General features: G+C 42.1%; 1 protein-coding gene across 1 annotated transcript in view; it reads right to left on the reverse strand.

The window, feature by feature from the left end:
- CD101 (CD101 molecule) overlaps positions 1-23,288 on the reverse strand; it is a gene marked incomplete at its 5' end in the record, with an annotated part of 34,965 nt that extends 11,677 nt beyond the window's left edge. The window contains 7 exons of the mRNA XM_081025277.1: positions 1,526-1,927; positions 4,595-4,999; positions 5,692-6,075; positions 9,839-10,225; positions 13,767-14,183; positions 16,081-16,461; positions 23,246-23,288. Coding sequence (XP_080881403.1) covers positions 1,526-1,927; positions 4,595-4,999; positions 5,692-6,075; positions 9,839-10,225; positions 13,767-14,183; positions 16,081-16,461; positions 23,246-23,288 — 2,419 coding nt within the window. The remainder of the gene's footprint in view (positions 1-1,525; positions 1,928-4,594; positions 5,000-5,691; positions 6,076-9,838; positions 10,226-13,766; positions 14,184-16,080; positions 16,462-23,245) is intronic.
- Positions 23,289-23,701: the final 413 nt, after the last annotated feature.

A 23,701-nucleotide genomic window follows, 5' to 3' on the forward strand; every position in this document is an offset into this window, starting at 1 on the left:
CTTCTCAGTATTTTTCCCTGGGGTCTCTTCCTTAACCTTTTACCAGGATGTTCAGCTGGCCACGCCCAGCCAGCCACACCCAGATTATGTTTTGTTTGACACCCTCAGGATTTTAAGAGCATTTGAATTAGTGTTGAACATTCTTAAATTGAGCGATGTCATAAAAAAAAAAAAGTAGGCATTTTTTTGATATATGAAAAGACCAGGCAACGCTGGGCCCACATTTCTGATTGCGAAGCGTTGACTTGAGCTCAGAAGTGGCTGCCTCCTTACAGGGGCATGTGCACTCTGGCAATATTGGGCTTGCACAACTGGGAGGAAGGGATGCCAGCCACACAGATGGAGAATACAAACATGTGCGTGAGACTTGTGGGATGGCAGAGAGGATAAATGCGATTCGGGACATGCTGGGTGTAAAGGGCTCTGAGGCATCCACGTAGGAACGTCCAACAGGCAGTTGGGTAGAAAGATCTGGAGCTCAGGAGTTCGGGGCTAAAGAATAAAGACCTAGAGCTAGTTTACTGAAGGTGATTGTGGAAACCAAAGGTAGTATTTAAGAGAAAAACCAAACGTGAGAAGAAGAAAAACAGGCCCAGGATCTATCCGTGAGGAACATCCACACTTAGCAAAGAAAGGAAGGAGGGCCTGATAGAACACAGAGAAGGGGAGCCGAAGGGGCTCCCTGCTCCCTCAACAGACTATGAGCTCCTTGAGGCAAGAGCTGTGCCTTACATCTTCGTATTCCTAAGTGCCTAACCCACAGTCATGCTTATTATAATCTTATTTTTGATGCTACATTGAAAATAGAATTTTAAGTGCCAAATTAGATGAACTTATTTGCATCATGCTGTTGGATCTTATCCAGTTGCCAAACCTTAGCCTGACATTCATTTAATTTTAATCAACATTAGAGGTGACCTCAGGCTGAGAGAGCTATGCAACCCCGCCCACAATTAGACCACAGCACTCTTAGACCAACGCAAGTGGATGGAGCTTGTTACATTTCTAAAGATCTCCTGAGGAAGAGGAGATTCCCTCAGTAAGCCATTCCAATGGTTAACTACTCTTCTTTGCCTTCTGTTTAGGCAGCCAAATGTTGAAAAGCAATTTCTCCACACATCCCTGTAGAGTTGTACAGTTTCTGTTCACAGTGGGAGAAATATGCTTCGTATTACTCTTTCTCTGCCAAATTACAATAAAGCCCCAGTGGAGTGACACAGCTTGTTATTACAGAGATCTGGAGATACGATACCCTGGGTAGCTGTGTAGACCAGGCTGCCAGGCTGATCAGCAAACCAGTCAAAGGGATCTTGTTCCCATCTAGTCGCCTTGAAACATCAGACTGACTCACCTTAAGTGACCCCCGCCTCCTCTGGTGGGCTACAAGGTCATTGCGTAGGTGGACACGATTCCTAGGACGCTAGGTCATATTTTTACCCTCACATAATCAGTCCATAGAACAGTTGCCCAAGAGAAGACGGCAGTCCTACAGAAGGACATGTGAAAATACGCTCACAAGGTTTACCTGTGGGCCTGAGTTTCAATTTTGTCAGACCTGATGTCTCTTCTCCAAGCTTGTACCAAGCGCCATTTGTAGACAAGAGCCATTCCTGCACAGAGCAGCGATATCTGCCCTGATCACTGTCTCCTATATTCAGAATGCGCAGCTGAAACAAGTCTTGGGAAACTTTCTCAATGTGGAATTTTTGCTTTCCCCGTGGGGTGTGAAATTTTACAACATTGGTTTGGTCCATTTCCAGAATCCTCAGCCAAGATGTATTATTGGTAGAAATGGAAGAGAAGTACCAAATAACGGCCAGCTGAAGGTTTCCGGTGGACTGGGACAAGATGCTACATTCTATGTCAGTGTTGGAGTTGATGGAGACTTCTTGGACTTGACTGCTTGAATTCACTTTCAGCTTGCTCTCTAAGTTGGAAGAATGGAAACAATTACTTTTGTGACTTTGTTATACAACAGGATTTCAAGGTAGAAGGGATATTCGAGGTCAAATACATCAGTATCTCCTACATCCATCAGATGTGTGAATTTCCTCTCCAGCAGCCCCACCAACTGCTTAGCCAGCCTCTGAGAAACTATCTCACACGGTAGCCCATTCTTGCTTTGGACAGCTCGGCCACTAGAAAATTCTTTCTGATATCAAGTTGAGTTTTACCTCTCCATCACTTCTATCCACTGGTCCTAGTTCTACCCTTGCCCAGGAGAGGGGGATGAGAGCAGGGGGCAGGGAGGAAGTATCACAGAGAAAAGTCCAATCTCCTCCACAGGACAGTTTCAGTATTCAAGCACAGACATCTTCTCTTCTGTAGCTTTTTATACTTCACACGGAGATGAAGTCATCCTATGAATGCTTTGTCTGTGTGTTCACTAACTGGAGTAGTCCTAGATTCACACTTTGCCAAAGTCTAGTTGTAGTTGTCAAACACAGGTAAGCAAAAGGAAGTTGTACCTGGACTATTAACATTGTATGTTTCCTTGCAGCCATTCAACTGTGGAATATCGTATCTATATGGAGTCAATTATTCTTTCACCCCAACGGTATTTCTGCTTTGTCAGACAGATAAATGATAAAAGCTGGCTTCCAAACCTTATTCTAACTTCTTGGTGACATCACTGATTCTACTTTCTTAATTGCTTATTGATGTTGCTCGTCCTTCACTAAGCATTTATGAAGCACATATTATGTATGTGGTAGACTATTCCAGGCTCTATGGACACCTCACATCAGTGGATTCACAGTCTAGAGGAAGAGATTAGTACAGGGACAAAGGCTTAAAGATGACAGGATTGTGTCACCCAAGCAGCACAGAGGTATGCAGAATTGGCTATCAAAGCACATACCAGTACCACCTAACCCAACCAAGGGAGTGACGGGAGGCTTCCCAGAGGAGTTGTCTCTAAGCTAAGTCTTAAGGGTTAAGAGGAATTAGTCTGATGGAGTAGGGGTGAAGGAATTGCACACAAAAGAAGCAACTTGAAGAAAGACTTTGAAAGCGAGAGAGAACACAGAGTATTTGAAGAATTCTAAGTAGGTCAGAGTGGCTGGAGTTCAAGATGGAAAATGGAAGGAGAGAATGCTGGAAAGGCATAAATGAACCAAATTATAAAGGGCCTTGTATGCTATGTGAGTTTGGACATCAGGTGGACATGTAGGAGTTGGGGATGTCTCGGGGTTTCCACCTAGTTCACAGGTGGATGGTGGGGACATAGAGAATAATGTAGGAGGAGTCGCTTTGGAGGTGTAATGATGGTGTGTTTGTTTTGACATATTGAATGTAGACATGTCTTGGAGGCAGTTGCATAGATGAGTCTGGTGATCAGAAGAGAAGCCTTTCATGATAATGGATTTGGGAGTTGTCAGTACGGGTTGAATCCGTGGGTAGGAATAAGCTCACTTCAGAGGCTGTACAGAAAGACAGGAAGCTGAGGATGAAACCCAAAGGCATGGCTCAGTGGAGGAGAATTCTGCAAAAGAGAATGAGAAGCAGCAGTCAGAGTGTTAGAAAGCAAGCCAAGAAAATCTTGTATCGTAAGGCCAAGGGGAAAAAGAAGTTTCAAGAAGAAAGGACTGGGCTGACAATTTCAAAATCCACAGCAAGGACAAGTAAATTAAGCCATGAGTTAATCAACACGGATCATTACTGTTACCAAACATACTGCTCAGCCACAGAGAGAATAACGACAGCTACCATATCGGAGAATCTGCTTGGCGTGTCAGGTACTGTACTAGACATAGTATATACAAGATGGACAATGAAGTTCGCGAACTTTCCACTGTGTAAGTAAACGGTGGAAAGGGCACGTATGTCACCACCTGTGAGTTGCACATCAGCAATTTACAGATGAGGTAAGAAGGCTTGGACAGATTAAGTGACATGTCCAAAGCTATGCCTCTGTCCAGTGCTTGTCAGATCTAAATGACTCCAAGGCTCTTGAACACTCTGCCCTAAGAGAATAAAAGTCTCGAAAGGGGATACTTGACACAATAGTAGAGCTTTGCCCAGGTTGTGTCTTACGTTTAACCTCCCGACTCTATTACCAACAGACAAGGTCAATTACCAATGGACAAGGTCAATTACAATTTGACTGTAATCATAAATTCTCTAAGTCTTACACATTAACACATTAAAATAAGTGGATAAATGTATTCTAATGGAATTCATATTATCCATTCCACTAGGGGAGACATCCCAAACATTTCATGACTGGTAGGGCATGAGCAGTGACTGACTAGTCCAGAAGAAAACCTCTCCACTGGAGCTGGCCCTAGAGGCCCCCTACTGCGCCATGGGGGGCCACCCTTTGCTTGCTGGCTGGTGAGGCCTTATGGGAAGACGGGGAGTAACAGTTACGATTAGCCAGTATGAAAGTATTTCAACATTTTCACAACCTTATGGCCATCCCGCCATACTAACATTAGACTGGACATCATTTATACATGGCGCTGACTTATATAGTACAAACACAGGGAGAAAATATTTTATGCTTCAATTCTATAACTTACCCAAAACGAGAGGAATTTTCTGTTTGTTTGTTTGTTTTTTACAGCAGGAATTCATTTCACGTGGCGATTACCTGGTAAAGTGACAACGATCCTCAGTGGGGAAGAGGTGGCAGAAGCCCTCGCAGAGCCACTTGTGTGTAGGGAATTTCTGTCATAAACTTCCACTTCACACCGATACACTCCCGCCTCTTCCTCAGTGGCATTGTGGATTAGGAGTTGAGAACGAAATGGAGACTGTGAAACCTTCGTCTTCTTTTGGAACTGGGTTAGAACATCCCCCCATTCGATCGTGCCATCATGGGTGATTCGAATAAGTCGTTGAAAGACTTGAGACCCAGCTAGCTGGAACTGCCAAGTCACGGTGAGTAGTACCTTGAGGTCAGAGTAACCGGCCATCACGATGCAGGACAGGTCAAAGGGGTTGGTTAATGTCACTTGTGGTTGACGGCTCAGCAGGCGAACTTGTAAATTTGACTCTGTGGGCAGGAACGCGAAACTCAATTTCCAGTATGTTTATCAAGTCAAAGTACAGTACTGCTAGACTTTTCCTAGTCACCACCTTTTCACATTGAACCATGCATTCAAATACTACTGGGAATAGCAAGTATTTTGAGGGGCTAGCCGTTGATTCACAGGACAGTCTGTCCTGAATTCTGACCTCAGTTTTCCAAAGTTGACCCGCTTCTCCGAGTGTTCTCAGCAGCGACAACAAACAGGCAGTGTTTCTCCAGTCTGCTGCTTAGACAGCTGCTACTGAGTGAGTGGAGGGAGCATCAGTGGCTGGCCCCCTTCCCTTACCCCCACTCATGGGTTCAGTACACTCTTGTGCACGTGCTACAGAGACTCTAATCCCAGGGCTACAGCTGTTAAAAAAGCCCGAGTGTCTGAGGCTCAGCTCCACCTGACATATCTCTTCTATAATACGTCTACCCCAATTCATAGGATTTTTGAACGGCAACTTACAGATTGCACCCTAAATTAGATGATCTTTATCAAAATGAGTGAATTTTAGAGATGAGTTGACAGACATGGGAGCCAGAGGTTATGCTTCGTGTCCTGGGGCACCCATATCCTAAGGAGGGGACTCAGGATGACACACAAATTCCACCACAAAAGGAAGGTGCTCATGATATATGCAAGTTAAAACAAGGATTTCTTTGACACTTACGTAGAGATTTCACAGTGATGGACAAGTTATGAGTCCAGCTCAGCTTTCTGGCCTGCTTCTGGGTCTTCTCAGACACTCTGCACTCATATGTGCCATTGTCTGTGACAGTAGTGGGCATGATCTCCAGCTGGAAGGTGCCCCAGTCCCTTTTCTCCAGCCTTACGTTGGCGTGATTCTTGGGTTTCCTGTAGGAGGCACCCAGCTGCAAGGTGCCATCCTGCTCCATGCCAACCACAAACTCTGGCTGTGTCTGGTCCTGTGAGATATGCCACCAGGTTACGGACAGCAGACTTTCTGCTCCATCTACCTGGCAGGCAAGGGTCAGCGCCTCTCCTTCCCACACTGCTTGCTGCCTGTCCATGGTGGACACGACCACATTTCTTGCTGTGGATCACAGATTTTAGAAGAAAAAAGTATTTCAAGTCAATGAAAAATTTTCTGAAACGCGGTGACATGTCATTAATTAGGAATTGACTTGTTTGTGACCAGTCAAGTTGTTTATTCCCACCCTACTCCCAGAAAGAAAAAAAATACTTGCTCAACACTTAAATAATGGAAACAAGACAGCAGAAAGAATATCTGGAGAACTGATGGACATGTAAACAATTTATAATCTGGACTAATTTTTAGTGAGTTGTTGAGTCAGCCCTTCCTTAAGAACATCTAGTTGGGAAAACATCTGGCAAGGTTTTGTTAGATTAACTAGGGTGGGTGTAATGAAGGCGTGTTTACGAAATTTTTAGTTTTTTGAAATTCAGACTTTCACAGTTCAAAATGACCTTCCTCTCGCTCCTTATCTTTCCCTAATTAGGATGTGTTTTGAACAGGGAAATTGTTAAATTTAATATCGTTAAACTAGATTTCTGTTCACAATAGTAACATTAAAAACAATTATGTGTGTGTGTATGAGTGTGTGTGTGTACATATACATACATGTATATGTATGTATATATATATACATATATATATATATATATGTTGTTGCTTGAAGGAAGATCCTTCTTTTATCTGAACTACAGTGTAAAACTATAAAGGTAAACCTGATAGATAAGGGATGGGAAATTCAAGCTGTGTAGAAATGCAGACATTCCTTCAACAAACACTTCCTGGGCAAGGCCTCGTCCTAGGTGCTTTGCAGACAAGGCAAACACACCTCAGGAGCTCATGCATTGAAGGCAGCTCAGACTCACGCTTAAGGCCAAGGTCCCTGGAGTCAGAAATATCTTTGGCAACACAGTTGACCTCTTTGAGCCTCAATTTTCTTTCCTGTAACTATAGGGGTAATAATAGCACCCCCCTCCCCCTTATTGCACTGTTGAAAGGACTAAGCAAATGGCACAAGCAACGGACTTAGCCTGGCTGGAGAGGAAAAGTACCCAGGAAAAGTTAGCTATTAGAGTAGGTAATAATAGGCACTTAGTGAAAGCAGAGGTAGTTCAAAGCCAAAAGAGAAAAGCAAAAGAGAACTGGCATTAGAAATCTATATAGGATCTAAACGCATTTGCAAGCCATTCTTTCCTGCAGAAGAAGGAATTCCTTCTTCTACTACTGCATGTATGTAAGCGACAAAGGCAGAATGAAGGGCGATGTTCACAAATACTTTACATGCAAACCTGCTTCCAAATTTTGGGTAGGAGAGGCATGATAATACTTAATTTTTTTTTCAAGTTAAAAATAGATTCGTAACTGAAGTTTAGAAATTAGAAAATGATACTTATTGCCTCAGTACTCTAAAATAACCGTTACAATTAATTTCAACCAACATTATTTTTTTTTCCCCAACAAAATGAGGTCTCCCTAGTTCATTGTGGTCATTCCCACCTCTCGGTGAGAAGTATTAAACTTACTCAGTGTGGATAAGTTTCACATTTACAGTATTTTGTTTAAAACTTTCATAGAGGGGCCGGCCCGGTGGCTCAGGCGGTTAGAGCTCCATGCTCCTAACTTCGAAGGCTGCCCATTCGATTCCCACATGGGCCAGTGGGCTCCCAACCACAAGGTTTGCCAGTTCAACTCCTCGAGTCCCACAAGGGATGGTGGGCTCTGCCCCCTGCAACTAAGATTGAACATGGCACCTTGAGCTGAGCTGCCTCCCGGATGGCTCAGTGGGTTGGAGCATGGGTTCTCAATCACAAGGTTGCCAGTTCGATTCCTGGACTCCCCCAAGGGATGGTGGGCTGCGCCCCCTGCAACTAGCAATGGCAACTGGACCTGGAGCTGAGCTGCGCCCTCCACAACTAGGATTGAAAGTACAACTCGACTTGGGAAAAAAAAAGTCCTGGAAGTCCACACTGTTCCCCAATAAAGTCCTGTTCCCCTTCCCCAATAAAATCTTTAAAAAAAAAAACTTTCGTAGAATGATAACTGCTCCTATTTCAAGCACAACTGTTTGACTTTCAAAACTGAATGCTCAACAGGATCCTTAACAAATTGGCGAAGAACTTTTTCTGTTTCTACATGTGAGGCCTAGTTTGGTTTCCAACCTACACAAACAACTATTTTTAGCTTTGCAAGACCTCACTGAAAGGCTTGTGATCTGTGTGCCAAGAAACACACCTTCAGGTCCCTTTGGCACAAATTCCCATGCACCAAGTTCAAGAAAGGTCACAGATATGTTCCAGGGGAGATTAAAATGCACAAAGCAGAGACTTAGCTCTGTGTCAGTATGCAAACTGCCTACATCGTTTTTCTTGATTCCTAAAAAGTTAGGCCAAATGTTTAGTGTGGAAACTAACACCAACGCATGCCCTGGCTTGCCACTCTAGGCCAAAGCTTCTGTGTTTTCACTCCTTCCTAGCAAATGGGGTAACGAAAAAGAGCATGAAAGGGAAATGTATCTATCTTTGGAGATGCCTCCAAGGAGAAAGTACAACAAGGATATCTTTATTTTTAGTTTGTTTTTGTTTTGGGACAAGTTAATCCTTCTAGACTTTGAATTTAATACTCAGCCCAGAAAATCCCAATACGGTCAGCCCTGCTGAAAATAACCACAGTTTCGCATCTGATTAAAAATATTACAAAAAAAAGTTACAGATTGCAGACGTGTACTACATAGTTTGTACTATATAGTTAGGCCTACGATGGTTGCATCAGTATTGAGCATGTGCAGACTTTGTTTTCTTGTCATTATTCCCTAAACAATACAGTAGGACAACAGCAAAACCATACAAATAGCAACTATTTACATTGTATTAGGTATTATAAGTAATCTAAAGATGATTTAAAGTATATAGGAGGATATGTGCAAACGCTACGCCATTTTATATAAGGACTTGGGGATCAGTAGATTTGGGTATCCATAGGGGGTCCCGCAACAAATACCCCGCAGACACCTACAGATGAAGGTACTAGCTGTGCATTTGTCTGTTTTCTCTCCACACGAAAAGCACTGATTATTCAAGCATGTTTAAGGTCACCCAACCTTCATAAACTAAATGAGAGCTGAGTGGCTTTTCCAGTTTCATGCCTACAGATATTCAGACCTATGTGGACAGGTTTCTTCCCACATCACAGCAAAACATAGGAAACAGACTGCCCACTATCACTTCCCTCTTCATTCCTTATTCCGAGACATGCTTTGATGCAGAATTAAGACTTAGTATCACCCCCTGTATCAAGTTAAAATTACAGAGGAGAGACAAAAGGCATCTGAAAGATGTCGGAGGCATGCAGGGGTGTAATGCGGGTGCTTATTGCCCAGGAAGGAGGCAAAGTGGAGCATTTTCTACTTACATCACATAAACAACAACAGCAAAAAGACAGGGGGCTTCATTATTAAAGGTGTTCTCTGCTTGAAGAAAAACCCAATGTACAAAAATTAGGACTAACGACAAATAACATCAAAGGTTCTAAGACAGCAAGAAGGGACTTAAGGGCAAACTAATTGTATATCATTATTTTACATCTGAGGAAGCTGAGATGTAGAGAAGTAAAGTGGTGATGTCCGTGGTCATGACCCATTTAATGGCTTACAAATGGGACTCAACTCTTCCGCTAGTTTGGGTGCTTTCCTTTACTTCCTTTCTAAATGAAGTGATTGACACCTGACTCTTCAGGAGACCCCCACCGTGCCCACAAAGGCACCCTGCACTTATAAAGAACAGGGTCTGACAGCAGCGCAATCGTGTCTGGTCCCGACTTCACATACCTGCTGGCTTCCTCAGGTTTACATAGCTTTCTGGTGACTGCTTTCTCTGAAGCACATGCCAGGAGCCCATCTGAGCTCGTGCCACTTCTGCCACTGCACAGCTGTAGGTTCCTTCATCCTCTGAGCCCGCAGCGAAGATCTTGAGAGAGAAAGTCTTGGGGCTTAACTTTGAAACCTGGAGTTGTCCTTGACTTGCTCTCTCTTTGTAGTCTTTCTTCAGGACCAGAACTCCATCAACATCAATAAAAGCCATTTCATTACCATTGAAGAACCAAAAACCCTGAAGCTGTGGGTCCCGGCCACTGCCCACTACCTGGCAAAGCAGTTCTAAGGGTTCTCCTGAGGTAAATGTGCTCTCCGCCATGATGTTGACTTGGAAATCTCTCACTAGGAAACAAAAGCAAAGCAGGTATTTAGAGAGGCCACTGCATCTATCCTTTCAGGGCCAGAGACAGATGACACCCTCTGTAAGGATATTACAGGGATTGAATTTCATGGGAGGATTCAGTTCTCAGGGGTAGGTAAACCAAAGAAAGGTCTAGAACCAAAAATGCCCTTCACTATTTCTTAAATCACACAGAGAGAACAGCATACATGTTTTCTGAATGCAATCCTAGTAAGCAGGATGTATGCATAGATCTATAAAGTATACAGTAATGTATCTTTTTAAATAAAAAAATATAAAATATTTTATACGATGTTGAGTTACTATACAGTGTGATTTCTTACTCTATTTTTTTTTGGCTGAGATCATCCACTGGAATTTTTCGAAGTTAAAAGCACATGTGATACACGACAAGCCTACAGCTAACGTCATTCTTAATAGCGAAAAGCGTTTTCTCTAAGGTCAGGAATAAGACAATGATGCCCATTCTCACCACTTCTATTCAACACAGTACCGGAAGTCCTAGCCAGAGCAATTAGTCAGAAAAAGAAACAAAAGGCATCCACATCAGGAAAAAAAAAAAGAAGTAAAACCATCTCTGCTTGCAGATGACATGATCTTGTCTGTAGACACCCCAAAAGACTCTACCAAAAAAAAACACACCAGAACTGTTAAAACTAATAAACAATTTCAGTAAAACTGAAGGATACAAAATTAACATACAAAAAATTAGTTGCATTTCTATACACTAATAATAAAGTATCAGAAAAAATTAAGAAAAATCCTATTTACAATAGCGTCAAAAAGAAGACAATATTTAGGAATAAATTTAACCAAGGAGGTTAACAATCTATATACTGAAAAGTATAAAACAGTGAAAGAAATTGAAGAAGACACAAATAAATGGAGAGACATCCTGTGTTCATGTGTTGGAAGAATTAATATCGTTAAAATGTCCATACCACCCAAAGCAATCTGCAGATTCAGTGCAATACCTATCAAAAGTCTAATAGCATTGTTTTTTACAGAAATAGAAAAAACAACCCTAAAATTTATATGGAACCACAAAAGACCCTGAATAGCCAAAGCTATTTTGAACAAGAACAAGGCTGGAATTATCACACTTACTGATTTCAAAATATATTACAAACCTACAGTAACAAAAACAGTATGGTACTGACATAAACATAGACATAGAGATGAATAGGACAGAATATAGAGCCCAGAAATAAATCCACATATCTACGTCAATGGATCTTTGATAAGTGGCAAGAACACACAGTGGGGAAAAGATACTCTCTTCAATAAATGGTGTTGAGAAAACTGGCCAGACACATGCAAAGAAATGAAGTTGAATAGGTAACTCACACCATACTTCAAAAATCAACTCAAAATGTAGTAAAGATTTAAATGTAAGACCTAAAACTGTAAAACCACCAGAAGGAAATACAGGGAAAACTCCTTGATACTAGTTTGGGCAATAATTTTTTTTCACCCCTTAAAAGCACAGACAACAAAAGCAAAAATAGACAGGTGAGATTGCATCAAACTAAAAAGCTTCCGCACAGCAAAAGTAATAATCAACAGAATGAAGAGACAATCTACAAATGGGAGAAAATATTTGCAAACCATAGATCTGACAAGGGGTTAATATCCAAAATACATAAGGAACTGACACAACTCAATAGCAAAAAACCAAATTACTTGATTAAAAAAATGGGCAAAAGACCTGAATTGACATTCCCTAAAAGAAGACATACAAATGGCCAACAAGTATCTGAAAAGATGCTCAACATCACTAATCGGCAGGAAAATGCAAATTAAAACCACGAGATATTACATTCTTACATCTATTAGAAATGCTATTGCTAAAAAGACAAATATAACAAGTGTTGGTGAGGATGTGGAGAAAAGGGAACTCTTGTGCACTGTTAGTGGGAATGTAAATTGGTGCAGCCACTATGGAAAACAGTATGGAGGTTTCTCAAAAATTAGAAACAGAACTACCACATAATCCAGTAATCCCACTTCTAGGTACATACCCAAAGGAAATGATATCAGTATCTCGAAGAGCTATTTGCACTCCCACATTCACGATTCATAATAGCCAAGATATGGAAACAACCTAAGTGTCTATAGATGGATAAACAGATAAAGAAAACGTGGTATGTATATATATATATATATATATATTATATATATATATATTATATATATATATATATAATATATATATATTTTCTCAACAGAATATTATTTAGCCATGAGAAAACAGGAAATCCTGCCATTTTCAAAAAAAGAAAAATGGATCAAATGGAGGACATTATGCTAAGTGAAATAAGCCAGACACAGAAAGACAAATGCTGTAGGATCTCACTTATATGTGGAATCTAAAAATGTTGACCTTAGAGAAGCAGAGAGTAGAATGGTGGTTGCCAGGGGTTGGGGAGAGTAGGGAAATGGGGAGCTGTTGATCATGGCCTACGAACGGTTAGTTATGCAAGATGAGTAAGTTCTGGAGATCTAATGTACAGCACAGTGACTGCAGTTGATAAGACTCTGTCGTAGGCTTGAAATTTGCTGAAAGAGTAGATCTTAAGTGTTCTCACCACTCACGCATACACACACAAGGTAACTATGTGAGGTGATGGATATGTTCATTAGCTTGATCGTGGGAATCATTTCCCAATGCATAAGTATATCAAAATAGCATGTTGTACACCTTAAATATATACAATTTTTATTTGTCAAATAAATAAATAAAAATAAAGACTGTTTTCCATTGAAAAAAATTGAGAGGAAAAAAAGCACACGTGCTATGTCCCCATAGAACTCACTGAGTGTAACTTGGATACTTAAGGCCAACACGACAATTTTTAATGGACTAGAATGACACGCCTCCTTAAAAAAAAAAAAAAGAGAGAGAGAATTTCACTGACCCCTCCCTGGATCGGTGCCATTAGCATGCATATATGTGGTGCTAGTGACCTCTTCTTATTGGACCAACGCCTATGTAGAGACGAGGAATGACAGCTGAGGCTTTCTGTTCACTCTGATGAAAATACCAATGGATCACGAAGCGTGACACTATTCCACGTTGAAAAAGGGACCAGGTGGAAGGAAATCCCACCACTCAGACAAGACTTTTACACTGGAAACCGCAGCTACTCTGAGGCCCAGGTATCTGTGGTGACACACCTATCCCAGCCCCGCCTCTCAGCAGCTGGGTGACCTTAGGCAGAGCATTTAGGATGTCTGAGGCCCAGGCTCCTTGCAGAGCCTGGCGAGAGTGATAACAAAACTATTTCCACGCATGGCTTGTGGCACCCATCTAATCATTCAACAAGTCTTATCCCATACAAAGCTTCCTGTGGACAGCGCCCAAATGGAAGGTCTTTCTTTATGCTTCCTCAAAATAAAATTCCCTTAAGTTTATTGAATGATTGTTTTTTTAAAGATTCAACAAAAGGTTAGGACAACAAAAAGTGATCCCATACATACCCACGACCAGCATACTAGTGAATTTCCTGAGAAGATAATTACCTGCCGGCTGGATCCACAGAGTTGTTTGATCTGTCTGCTTTTTCGCGATGCAAGTCCAGGTTTCATCTGGATCCTGAATCCATTCCATGGCCTCACAGAACAGCTGGCCTTGATCTGAGGGCTGCAGGCTCCCGATGGACAGCCTGAAGGCAGTGGCCCCCAGCTTGTCCAGCCGCACGTCACCAGCTGCGAACCTCTCTGTATATGCGAACCCAGGGATCAACATAAAATCTTTGGAGAGGGAAATAATCTCGATGGCTGGACTTCTTTCTCCATCCTGCATCAGGTACCAGGTGACAGACAGGTGGGTATGTTGAGCTGTGGCTTTGGCTGCTTCACAGGTAAGTTCTAATGGGTCACCTTCATCCTTACTGAGAGTCTGGGAACGCATGGTGGCAGAGAGGGTATCTGGAATAACTGGAAGCAAAGGAATGATGATAATCGACTGGCCCAGTACCTGTCAGACTTGCCTCCTTAGATAAAGATGGTACCCTGACCCACCATCTGTAAAGCACACACTTTGAGTTGCCTTTTCACTAGTTGTATGCTTTCCTAGACATATGCTTTCCCTGTTGGCAACGGGAACATTGCATCTATGTACACACAGTCTATGCAACTCGGCAAAGCTAATGGCTCACTGATATAGTGACCCTGACTTTACATTTTTAGCATAGACTGTAACCAATTTAGCTACTCAGACACAGAGTATTTAAAGGGGAAACGCATTGGGCACGAGAAGCCCTAGATTCTGATCCTAAATCTGTCCCTATTTGACTACATGAACTGGAGCAAGTCACTTCCCTTCCCTGGGCCTTTACCTGCTCCTTTATAAAATAGAGTTCTATATCTCTGAGATTATTTCTGTTTAGTTTGCTCATTTATTCTGGTCTCAGAGATGTAGAGAAAAAACTGAGGGTTGCTAGATGGCACAGGGGTGGGGATGAGGGAGAAGGGGAGTGGATTAGACAGCACAAATTGGTAACCACAATATTGCCATGGGGGTGTGAAAGCCAGTTTGGGGAATATAATCCATAATGTTGTAAAGATTTTGCAGGGTGTCAGATGGGCACTTGTCTTATTCGGGAGACCATTTCATGGACCATGTAGGTGCCTGACCACTACACTGTACACCTGAAGCTGAAGCTGAATAATACTGAATGTCAACTATAATTTAATATATATATAGTCATGGGATGTGAAGTACAGCATAGGGAATAGAGTCAGTGGAATTGCAACAGCTGTATACATGAGAGAGAGTAGTAGATTGGGGAGGCGGTTATCACTTTGTGAGGGGTGTAAATGCCTAATTAGTACATTGTTTTGTATACCTGAAACTAATAAAAAAAAAAATAAATAAAATAACAATTAGAAATATAGAGCTCTGAAATAATCTGTTATAATCTATCCTTCAGAGCCAAATGCAACCCTTACCAAACTTATGATAACCACCACCCTACTCCCCTACCATTCTCTCCTTCCTCAAAGGAAATCACACAGCCTAAGCTTACGTGACAGCAACAGTTAGATTTAACCAATGAATACTTATTGAGCCTCTAGTCATGGCTAGTTACTGTGCAAGGGGCTGAGACAAACATTCTCTTCTCATGGAGCTCCGGGTAAGGTAGGAGAGAGCCAGAGAAGTAGCCAATCACCACGTACACTGAGTGAGTGCTAAGAAGAGTGGTGTGAACAGAGCTTCAAGAGGAAACAAAGAGGGAAATACTTGCCTGAGATAGTCAGGACCGGTTTCACAGTGTAGGTAATATCTAAACCGGGTTCTGAAGTATATGTAGGAGTTTGCTAAACTGAAAAGGGGGTGATAAGATATTCTAGGCAAAGGGACAAAATGGTAATTGCAAGAACGATGACTCTCTCCCCTTGGGTAAATACGCTAGAGAATGGTAGTTTGAAAATAAGCATTTCTAAGTGAATGACTTACCATCTACGAGATTAATACCTGCTCTCTTAGCAAGTTAATGTTCTGCCTCCAAGAGGAGACATTACATGGGGAGACCACTCTAGGCTTTGTCTGATACTGCTGCTATTATCAACCTTTGGATAGCTGTGGACAAGGCCTTGGGAAGACCACACGCTATTTCAGTCCTCAGGGCAAAGATGACTGGAAAAATGAATGGAGAGTTTTAGAGAACATGGGACACCTATTTGTGACAAATCTCCAAAATGCCCAGATGGGTAGTGGGCTCTTTTGTTAAAGCAAACAGCACAACATAAACCATGTCATAAGGCAAAGCACTGTGATTGATAGAGACTCTGGTATCTCAGGCTGGCTAGCTGAGGAGGGTAGACAACTTACCGGTTAGATTAGTCTTTGCACTGTAACTCCCGTAGTATTTTCCATCAGTGTTCGGTGTGTCACACTCATACTCGCCAGAATCCTTCATCTGGAGCTTGGAGATGTGGAAGGAGACTGAGTTGCCCTGGATCCTCTCGATGTAGATTTCCCTGTTTTGTACCCGCTGTGCATACACTGCGTAAGTGAAGGAGGTATCTTTCGTGCTGATGATCTGGACATTTCGGGTCGGGGCTGTCGCTAGCTCCACAGACCACTGAAAATGCTGCTCAGAAGGCCCCTTGTGGCCAGTTACATTGCAGCCAATGCTGATGGGGTAGCCTTCCGCTCTAAAGAGCGGTCCTTTCTGAACTGTTACTTCTCTCTGGCCAAAGCTGAGCTTAGCTTGCAAGCAGGAGAAAGAAAGGGGAATAAAAACAGATTAGTGCTCCGGTTCCCAGGGTGCTACCTTATGTAGCTCCCTGTATCACAATTCTAGTAAATTGGATCGCAGGTTATTAGCTATAACCAACTCGCATGTTCAACACCTCTTCAGGCTGAGGAGCAGTGGAATGGCTTGATGAGTTAATTGTTCTTTTATAACTTCCATCGTAATCTCTAGTCCCTTAAAAAAACAGGTTTTTTAAGGAACACGGCCCTAACCATACAACCTACCTGCTTATCTAAATGCACTTCTTTTAAAGTAAATACAATGTATGATAATTCACCTTTACATTATTTTTATTGGAAAATTCAGCATATACTTTCTCAAGCCTCAAATTCCTGGGTGCCTGTTCTCACCAGAGTGACTGCTAGAGAGGCAAGTCTGCAGCGCTGCTCACAGGGCTGTGCTTTTTTCTTGCTGAGTGATCGTAACTATTTGTAGCTCCTGACCAGGTCTGATGTACGACTAGCTAAAATTAGCACCTGGAGAGACAGTAGCACTTCCTTTCTATATTGTGGAGGTTTGTTAGTTTTGCGATTTTTTTTTTAAGGAGGTTGCTGCTCACTGTGGCCCATGGGGGGATTGAACAGGCAACGTTGGCGATTACATTAGCATGTCATTTTTTTTTTTAAAGAGCTACTACAGCTTTATTGAAGTTTCATGAAGATGGTGGTCAAGTCCAGTAGGATCTGGAATCAGAATTTATTTGAGTTCTTCTCTTCCCGCAGATTTTCAGTGGACCACTAGAGGATTTTTCCTGTTGGGACCAATCTCAGGTATTAGATTTAAAGGAGAAAACATTATTAAAGAGCAATATTTCTTCTAACAGAAACATTTTCAAGCGTTTTTCAGAAATTGAAATGTATGTGCTTGGGTTAACATTAAAGGCTGCTTTATTTTGTGTCACAGAGAGAACAAAGAACAGACGACAGAGATGCCACCAGAGTGAGCCAGATCTTTCACGGGAAACCAAGGGCCCAGGGAAAGGGGAAAATGGGGTGGAAAGACATCAGAAGCGTCTCCCAGGGAGCGAGCGCTACTGTGAAGGAATGAACAGAATGAAGTTCAGGAGAAGACAGAGCACCTGCTAAGTTTTATGACTCTACAGGACAAATAGTAAGGGAGACGGGAATGAAAAAAAAGTCACAGAAAAGGAAAATGACATCACAGAGACCAGGATAAGTCTGAGTACAGGAATTTTGGAATACAAACAATTGCGATAGAAAGGGGCCTACAAAAACCTGGGCAGGTGGGGTAAATAGTTATCTGAGACAGTCAACGAAAAATTGCACGTGTGTGCTCAGTGCAAAACTGAAAAACAAACAGCCCACCAACCACACACACTTCCAGTAATAATTTAAAACATGCTAATGCATTCATAAATCCCAACTAAGATGATATATTTGAATTATACCTAGGAATAGACGTTAGACCATCTGAGAAAAATTTAAATTATTACTTACCAAAATATCATACCACAGAGGCTATTTAAAACATTTCAGCAATGCCAGTCTTAGGCATGTATCTTTGAGAAACGTGTGCACTGTACACTAGGCTACACATAAAAGAATATCCATAGCTGTACTGCTCATTACAGCCTCTAATCCAGAGACCATCCATATGTCCATCAACAGAAGAACACAGAAACTCTGGTACCCTCATAAAACGGAATATACAGAAATGAAAGTGGAGGAAATGGAACGAGTTGCAAAAATATGGATGATTGTGCTTAATAAAAAATGTAAAATACTTTTGAATCTTTTTGACTACATAGGAGTCTACTCTTTGTAAAGTTTTAAAACAGGCAAAACTACACCGAATTGTTTAGTGATACAAACATAAGGGGTACAAACATTTTTTTAAAAAAAGAAAAGCTAGGAAGTGTTATCACAAAAGTCAGAAAAGGGATTGTGGCGGGGAGGGTTGTGATTGGTGGGGGGCAGATGGCAGGATGGATGGGTGGTGGTTCCAGGCCCCTGGCAATTTCCTACTTCTTGACCTGGGTCGTGATTACACGGTTTGTACTTTTTACTTATTTGTTAAACTGTACGTTTATGTTTTATTAACTGTTCTTGTGTGTTATATTTCACAATAAAAATGTCTTTTAAAATATGGTTTCTGAGGTATCACTAACCTGTTTATATCAGGGCGTGTTTCCAAATGTTATTTTTGGTAGCCACACCACACTTCTTCAACATTTTCCATGACTTTTCAGAGAGATGAGTACCACATTTGAAATGTTTTACGGTGAAAACTAACACTTCATTTTTCTACTGTTTTTTTTTTTTTTTTGCCAGTTCAATAAATATTTATTCAAACCCTTACAGTATTTCTGACGCTTCAACAACCAAGATGTAAAGATGAGCTTGGGATAATCTCTGACTTCTATATTTTATATTTTAGTCAAGTAGGGTGATAGGCCTCACCAAGAGATATGATAGAAGTGCTTTGAGAAATTTGAAGGAAGGAGCGATTACATATTTTGGGGAGGAAAAGAGGTCAGGTTTATGAAAGAGATAGTATTAGAAATGAACTGTGGAGAATTGGAAAAAATTATGACAATTTAAGTGGGGAGACAGGGACTTCTAGGTGAGGAGACTTCGTGACAAAAATGCATGATCATGAACCTAAAGACTTGTTCAGGAAACAGGGAGCAATCGGTTAGATTAGGGAAGAGTTAATAGAAGGGTGTAGGATTGCATAGGAAATCCAGAGAATGAAAGGCTTGACGATCATGATTAAATGTTTGAACTTGATTAATTAGGCAATGGGGAATCTACTGAAAATGTTTGAAAGCTCTTAGGAAAATTAACCCGACAACTGTGTGTAGGATGATGAAAATTAGAAACAGACATCAGGTAATTTGAGTAACCCAGGAGAGAAGGGATGAGGCAATAGGAATGGAAAGAAAGGGACTGAAATTGGAGAGCCACTGAGGTGATAAAATGTATAGTTTTTCAGTGTCTTGGAGGTTTGGAGGTACAGGGGTGCATGGAGGCATGGAAAGCAGGAAGAAATCAAAGATGCTACCCAGGTTTTATGAGGGTGACTGGGAGAATAATGGTACTATTAGCAGAAATAAAGACATCGGGGAGAGTTACGGTTGTGTGTTCAACGGTGAGAAAGAAGAGAATGCATTTAATTTTCGAAGTACTAAATTTGAGTATCATGGAACACACAGGAAGGATATCTAGCCAAGTATTTAAATGTATATACTTGTGCTTTAAAGTCATCAGCCCTTTGAAAATATGTATAATCTCATCCCTTCAAGAACTCTGTGCTATTTCCATAATTAGCAATGTCAAAACTTGGAAATGGTTGAGCCAGACTTGAACTTGCATTTGCAAATGCCAAATCTCTGGCTGTCTCCATGGTTTCTCATGGCTTCCTGTAAATGCTTGTTTGTAACGAGGGAGAGTTCTGGCCTAGGCATGCTGATTAAGTCAGTTACATGTAAGTAAGGAGAAGTGTTAGGGAATATAAGGAAGAGGGCTGAAGAGAGACTACTAGAAAACCTCTCTATTTTGGGAACTGGATGAAGAACAAAACCTACAAGAAGGAAGAGTTAGGGAGGGGAGAAGAGGGCAGCCAGGATACAGTGAGTTGGAAACCAAAGGAAGCAACACATTCCAATGAGAAAGGGCTTGTCAGCACTGAGAAATGCTGCTGAGACATTGAAGATTCTAAAGGCAGGGGGAAGTCCTTTCAGTTCGATGACAGGAAAGTCAGCGGAGATCTTTGGAAAAGAGATTCCGATCAAGCAGAAGCAGCAGATTTCAAGGGGCAGAAGCCACTGCAGGAAGTGTGTGTGAACCACTTCAAGTAGTTTCACGTGGAAGGGAAAGAGAAGAATAAGAGGGCAGCTAGCAAGACTTGCTGGGTAGAAAGAAGCAGTGAGGGTCTGGGGGTGGGGAGTGGTGTGGCGGCATAGGTGCCAGGCTCGTTTACGGGCAGAGCAGCAGTCGAGGGCAGAGATGGATGAAGCCAGAGAGAGGAGGATGAACGGAGTAAAGATCTTCGTCAAACCATGAGGTCAAGGACATGATTGGGATGGCCCTGCTTCCTCAGAAAAGCGGAAGAAATAGTGCAGAAGTTTTGAAGGTATTTTTGAGGTGGAAAGGACTGACTGACAGAGGTCAATTCACATGGCTCTGCTTTGGGGTCATACGTGGAAGCGTCTTATTATAAGTATATTCTCCGTGGAATATGTTGTACGTATCTCTCCTCCCCCAGAGAGTGAAGTACCTTGGAAGACTATCCCATTGCTTTCCCCTCTAATGCACAGAGCGTCATATACCTTTGCACCACAGCTCAAGGTCTTATTGGCGGACAGGCACACAGCTCAGCACTAATACTACACTGGAGTCACCCGTCGGAAACATGAAGAATTCCCTAATGAATTGACTTATTTTCAGAACTATCCCTGGGATTGCCAAATGTGCCATTTCAATATTATCTGAATGGAAGCTATTGGGCGTCACCATATAACAAGGTTCCTAAAAAAGAGAAACTTTGAATGATTCCATCTTATACAAAACCTATCTGGAGAACATCTCAGACAAGTAACTTTTTCTCTTTACATGTGCAAAGAGCCTTTATGTTTGGAGACTGAGACAGCTTCCATCCATAATTGAGGCTAAATTTTTGTTTCATGAACGCAGGCTCAGTTAGACAAACAAAGCCCCTCCCCAGGAAACTCCCATGTAATGGCCTTTATTTGTAGGACAGCTTGTGAGGGTAAGCAGTGACAGATCAGGCAGGCAAAACTAAGGGCTAAATCCAAGAGCTCATTTACCTGTGACAATAACCTCATCTAGCACCAAATTCTAACAGGATGACTCAATCTTTACAATTATTTAAAAAAAAAAATTAGGACAAAGTATATATTTGCTAAACAATGCAATGGATCAATTGATAGCTAATTTGTTTCTTTTGTTTCCCCCTCAAAATTTATGATGACAACTAGCAAAGTGTTTTCAAGTTCCTTCTTGATTTATGGGTTCTTCACATAAAATCTGGTTCTACACAAAATTAGTGCTGAGGATGAGTCAGAACTTAGAAGAAGAAAATATATAACCCAGTTTGGGTCATTGTTTAAATGGGTTAAGGGAAAGCTTCTAGCTTCCCCTTTTTGAGCCTGGTTACTACTTTTCTTCCCCTAGGCCTTCCAGTGAGAGAGAGAGAGAGAGAGAGAGAGAGAGAGAGAGAGAGAGAGAGAGAGAGAGAGAGAGAGAGAAAATATGAGAATTTGCAATTGTCTGACTTCCCAATAGAAATCCATTTTCCCCCTACACACAAGCGAAACACACACTCCAAATACACTAAGCAGTTTGAGAATCCCACTTAAGAATCCCACTCAGGACAAAGAGGAACACACGAGCCAGCAGTCCCCAAAAGATGCCATTCGCCAACCTGGCCGTCAGCACCTGCCAGGCCAGTCTAGAGGGGCCCTGATCACCCAGGAGCTGGTCCTACTAATGTCCCTGTAGGCCACCTCAGGCCCCAGATCTGATCCTTACTTCGCACTATCCAATGTCCCTTGAGACATGAGCCCAGTTCAACTGAAGCCAGTGTTTATTAAGCATCGCTTTGGCTGCATGCTCCATCCTTTTCATGCTTTACCCAGAGCCCTGGTCACACGAACTAAGTTCTAGTTCCTCTACCACCCCAGTCATTCACGTCCCTGTGTTAACTCAGTCCAGTCTCTCTAAAGAAGTTCTTAACCTGGGTCTCCATATGGGATTGAAGGGTCCGTAAACGTGGGTGGGGGAAAAAAAACCCTACGGCATTATTTGCGCTAATCTTAATGGAAACTTCCTTCAGTCATGAATGCAGACAACAAACCGTAGATAATCTTCTTTTCACATAACACTGGAGTTGTTGCAGATATCTTGAAACGCTGTTCGTCGGCGTCACTCTTTGAAGTTTGGTGGTTAATAGACCACCTCTAAATCTTGTTATACAATGTGTAAAGAAGCAAATAAACGACTACGTCCCAATTTAAACACGTGCTGATAACTGCATTTCAATAGGATGGATTTCCCCTATAATCCTACGCATTTTATTTTCTGCATTTAAGAAATGAGTCTGAGGTGTGGTCCATAGGCTTCACTGGATGCTAGAGGAACCCACACTCCACAAAAGTACCTGCTACCCGCTCTATCTGCTCTATTTCATTCCGTGCCCAGTGCATCTGTTGTCCCATTCACCTCTAAATTTCCCTTTCCTCTACTTGGTTCTAGCACGTATAAATGCCCGTGGGTCAGCTAAGTCCCTCCAATGCCCTTCAGCAGAGCCACGTGAATCTCCCTGCCCCCCTCCTCAGTCTCTGAGTAATCCATCCCTACTTCAGCTCACAGGGGAGGTCTAGAACCTCCTTTTAGCTTAGCCTAAAAACGATGAGGTACTCTGATGACCTTTCTTTCCATCCAACCACATCCCCAAGGCACCCTTCCTTAGTCAAGCTCTCACATCAGGCAAACCTTAACGTCGCCTCTCAGCCTGGAGAGCTAAGCCTCTCACTACCTCCAGGAACAGGCCACCCCCGGAAGACATGGTGAAGGCAGGGCCAGCAAAGCTGGCAGGTCTGGCAACACAGACAAAAGTCAAAACTAATCGCCAATCCCAGCGATGGGTGGCACTGTTTTTCCTATAGAGACCAAATGGTCCTGTTCCATCATCCAACAGCCTTGTAAGTTGCGGGTCCCTGTGACAAGAGAAACACGCGGAATTCCGACTACTTACTCAGAAAGAGAAAGAAAGAGGCCACCTGTGGGATGCGTGCCATTGGGACCAGTAGCGACCTTTCCTGGGGCTGTCACTGAAGGTGCTCAGACGCCGAGTGACAAATGCTGCGCTCTCACAAGGGTAAAGAGGAAGTGGTGTGGTTTTTCAGCCCACGGACAAACAGAGATGGCTTGCAACAAGCAAAACTGGTTGCATTATGGTTCTTTGCTAATCAAACTTGGACATGAAAAGTTTCATTTTCTTCATGGGTACATATATACTTATACAGATAAAAATAAGAAAATATAGGCCTCATCTTGGCTAAACACACATCACCAGTAGATAATCACGATAGAATTTAAGTAAACTAACTAAATAAAAAATTAGCTCTCACTTCTCCTCCCATCTTGGGAAAGACCTGAGAAATTAGAGAAGGACCCCCGGAAAACATAAACCTGGGGAGACATGAGGTGA

Source organism: Rhinolophus hipposideros (assembly GCF_964194185.1).
Source record: "Rhinolophus hipposideros genome assembly, chromosome: 19".
In the NCBI taxonomy this organism is placed as follows: Eukaryota; Metazoa; Chordata; class Mammalia; order Chiroptera; family Rhinolophidae; genus Rhinolophus; species Rhinolophus hipposideros.